At 44.4% G+C, this 3,644-nt stretch overlaps 2 protein-coding genes across 3 annotated transcripts in view; one reads left to right on the top strand and one right to left on the bottom strand.

Moving 5' to 3' along the window:
- The window catches only part of ucmab (upper zone of growth plate and cartilage matrix associated b), a 42,158-nt gene extending 40,738 nt beyond the window's left edge, over positions 1 to 1,420 (bottom strand). The window contains exons 1-4 of one of the 2 annotated variants that reach the window (XM_015030203.1): positions 1,185 to 1,420; positions 660 to 843; positions 463 to 528; positions 267 to 362 (exon numbers count right to left, since the gene is read on the bottom strand). In XM_015030203.1, coding sequence (XP_014885689.1) covers positions 267 to 362; positions 463 to 528; positions 660 to 717 — 220 coding nt within the window. In that variant the 5' untranslated portion in view covers positions 718 to 843; positions 1,185 to 1,420. The remainder of the gene's footprint in view (positions 1 to 266; positions 363 to 462; positions 529 to 659; positions 844 to 1,184) is intronic. The other variant, XM_015030202.1, reaches the window with a different exon arrangement.
- Positions 1,421 to 2,324: 904 nt separating this feature from the next.
- Positions 2,325 to 3,644, top strand: part of LOC106946079 (cyclin-dependent kinase 17) — a 43,950-nt gene continuing 42,630 nt past the window's right edge. Inside the window, exon 1 of the mRNA XM_015030197.1 lies at positions 2,325 to 2,707. The gene's annotated coding sequence lies outside the window, so the exon portion shown is untranslated. The remainder of the gene's footprint in view (positions 2,708 to 3,644) is intronic.

Here is a 3,644-nt window from a genome sequence, read left to right as displayed (position 1 = left end):
TACTACTACTACTACTACTACTACTACTACTACTACTACTACTAATAATAATAATAATAATAATAATAATAATAAATTAGTGCGCATAATTACATTTCTTTATTTTGTTCTGATCTGCATTTCATTTCTAAATGAATTCAACAGAACAAACTGGTCCACGTTCCTCTTGTGTAAAACTCCTTGATAGTAACACACAGATTCCCACAGTGACCACATGCAGCGATATGCCTCAGCCTCTCTGACCGGACACTTTGCACCAAACTCACCGTTGATCTCGTCCTGGGATTTCACAGCTCGCCTGCTGCGCTTCCTGAAGAAGTTGGAGGCATCAGCTTCTTTCATGAAGATCCTCCTCAGCTGACCTAAGGTGGGGGGATAGATTGTTGGTGTTGTTGGTTTTTTTTTTCAACATTGAAGGACAAAACGTGAGGTCACACACGGTAGTGAAATGCAGCTCCACACCTGCTGGACTTTTTACATTTCTCGTGCTGCTATCCGCAGCTGCAGATTCGGCTGTCTCTGGAGACACTGCGTTTGGAGACAGAAGTGAGACAGGTCTGACTAAAAATAAATTTAGAAAAGGCACATCTCAGTAAAACAGAGACAAAACAGATATCAGCAGAGTCCCTGGCATAAGATTTGGTAAGCATTAAACTCACAGCTCAACGCAAGCAGCACTGCGAGGAGAACCAGGAGGGTTGCATACGTCCAGGACATTTTTTGTTAAACTCCGTGTCCTGATGTGTTCGGGGGAAACCAGCGTCGAAAAACAAGCAGGAGGGACAGAGATGACTGAGACTGGGATTAGAGGAGGGTGGAAGAGTTCGGGGAAATCTGGACTACCTGTCAGGAGAGAGAGAGAGAAAGAGAGAGGGAGAGAGAGAGAGACCCTGCAGATCTGAGAGTAAAAGCAAGAGAGAAAGTAACAGGAAAGTGCATAAATTATGAAACAATATAATCATCTGATTTCCTTATTTAACTGAGATAAAATTTTGAACCCTTAGCTAAAGTTTTCCATCAACTCTGATCAGCTTCCCTGCATCCCCCTCAGGAAAAGTGCCCCCCACAGTATGATCCTGCAATGAGCTCATAGTGCATTCAGGAGCGATGTGCTAGATTTCCACGCTACATATGGCAAATAAGGTTAATTTAAATTGGCTTTTCAGTCAGAGAAGGATACAAACCCAGTTATTCAGGCTGATTATGAAGAAGAGGTCTGAGTCATTCCAGCGGTAGGAAAAAGACGGACAAGGAACAAATAAATATTTAACTTCCAGTGACAGAAAACAGCTGAGCTGATGCACAGATTTCCAGCCAAAGGCCTCCTGAGTGTGGGCCCCTTCGTACGGGGGCCCCCCACCCCACTCAGTCTGCTTTGCATAAATAGATCTCGGGAGTGAGCAGCCCTGTGCATACTTGACTGTTTTCCAACGTGGATTGTGGCTGCGCCCCAGAAAACAGTGAATGTCCTAATGTTTGTTGAGGAATTTGAAACTGGTGGTGCTTTGGCTCACGGGAAAGTGAGAGGAAATTGCAGGGAGGGCTTGAGAAGGCAAGACAGAGGTGGGAATGTTTCACTTAGTTCGGTGCGAAAGCTGAAGAGAAATGTGATTCTGATTTGCATGGATGAAACTGAATTGCAACGTTAAGTTAGCCTGAAATACGGGTCAAAGGTCAGGGGTCTCTTAGCACGAACTCAACCCCATACAAAAGGCATTCTTGTTTCAAGTGAACGTGCAAACATCCACGTTCATCGTCATCGCTCAGCCGAGTTTTCAAAGATTTTGCCTGAATTTAACCTAAATCAACACTGTCCAGACTTTTCACCATGGAACAAAATCACCTGTTTGAAAACACTTGGGGGGCACTTTCTTAAAGTAAAAGTGCAAAAATAATTTTATTGTGAATTATTTTCTTTTTACCTGCTCAGCAATAACATGCCATTTGATTAAAAATGTCTGAAAAAGGGTCTCAAATTTGTACAATTTCCTAACTTGTTGACACAGATTGAGAACTCTCGTTGAAAACCCTTAACCACATTTAACCCATTTAAATTATTGACTAAGTCTGTTTTTGAGTAAAAAGTTGCTTTCATTTTTTTTTATGACAGACAATTCTTTCTGGCCTTTTAAGAATTGTACTTTCTGTGTTGGATCACCTTTGTAACGTGAGAAAATATGAAAAGGTTCAAAGGGTGTGATTTTATTTTCTATCTTCAGAATTTTCATCATATCAATATTCTCCAGCAGATGTCGCCATTGAATCAAACTTGGTGTTGTGTATTTTCTCGCAGCTGCCGGTAGATGGCGCTGTTGAAACTGTGACGACTCGATAGCTCAAGCGGCCGTGTGGTGGCAGAAGGCAGCGTCAGCTGGCGTGGAGGGACTGACACAGATCAACTAGTAATCGCCGCCGTCCCCTCTGCCATGGTCTGCTCGACGAAAAACCTTTCGACGGAGCTTCCTGCCCTCTACAAGAAGAGAAACTTTGAAGCGTAAGCCACAAATCATGGTGCTGGACGCTACGACCCCGCTGGTATAAGCGACACTGCGGAGGAGAAAGTATCGACCTCACACAAACCACAAAGCAGAAACAGCTGCTTCGCCGTATTTCTTTTTTCACGCTCGGAGGGAACGACGGCATCCGGCCTGAGAAAAAGACGCTCCGAGGTCGGGGACTCCGGTCGGAGCAGCCTCCATCGCTTCTGGTGAGGGTCACTTTAGTACATTTCTGCTAAATTAACTCAACTTTGAGCTTCGCGGACGCTGGAGACGAAAAACAGAAAGCTTAATAACGAAACAACAGTGTAAAAAATGTGGACTTCACAGACTCTGAACGCAGAGCTGTTGAGTGTGTCTCCAGTTGAGTGGCCGCAGTTTACCGAGACACAACCGGGGTAGCTGCATGCCGGTGAACTAAGTTCAGAGAGGCTAATAGTTTGTGATTTGTGCTCCGGTGAGTTTATGGGGAGACATTTGTGTCAGTTTTGTTGTTTCACACCACTTGGAGCTCCACACCACAGTCTGCGGGGAAGCTGTCAGAGAACTGCGTGAAACGGGAGGGCCGGTTGGCCGGGTGCTCTACGTGGATCATCTTGCATAGCTGCCACCCAAACATCCAGTGACCCACATTTCTGAGGCGTCCCGTCCTCGGGCTCCGCAGTTTAACACCGGCCTCAGCCTTCACACACAGCCCCGGAAGAGGAGCGTTTAAGCCGTGTGAAGGCCCGGACTGAGCAGCTTTCTGTGAATCCCTACAATCTCCTATTGATGCCGGGATAAACCCTGAGAGGAGATTCAAAAGGTCGTCTGTATTTTAGAAGCACAAGATGTTAACTTAAAAAAAAAAAAGAAAAAAAAAAGAAATGAGAAAAGTTAGTTTCATTTTGAGTGTCTGTGCAGGCTGATGTGATGAACCAGGTTATCTAGCTCCAGCATTATAACCTATGACAGGGACAGTGAGTAACACTGCTGATTTTTTATCTCTAGATCTTGCTATTCTCATTGATCTTACTTTTCCACCAAAACTCTTTTTGTCAACTCAGTGTCAACTGTTGTCTTCCTGTTGTTGAATAATCAAAGGCGAGCTTCAGGGGAGCTCAAAAACATCTCAGGAAGCCTTCAGTTGTCAAAGTTTCTGCAAAA

The sequence above is a fragment of the Poecilia latipinna genome, unplaced genomic scaffold (genome assembly GCF_001443285.1).
Source record: "Poecilia latipinna isolate Pla-1442-1.1 unplaced genomic scaffold, P_latipinna-1.0 Scaffold175, whole genome shotgun sequence".
In the NCBI taxonomy this organism is placed as follows: domain Eukaryota; kingdom Metazoa; phylum Chordata; class Actinopteri; order Cyprinodontiformes; family Poeciliidae; genus Poecilia; species Poecilia latipinna.
Note: the sequence above shows the minus strand (reverse complement) of the source record. Positions and strands in the feature narration are given on the sequence as shown.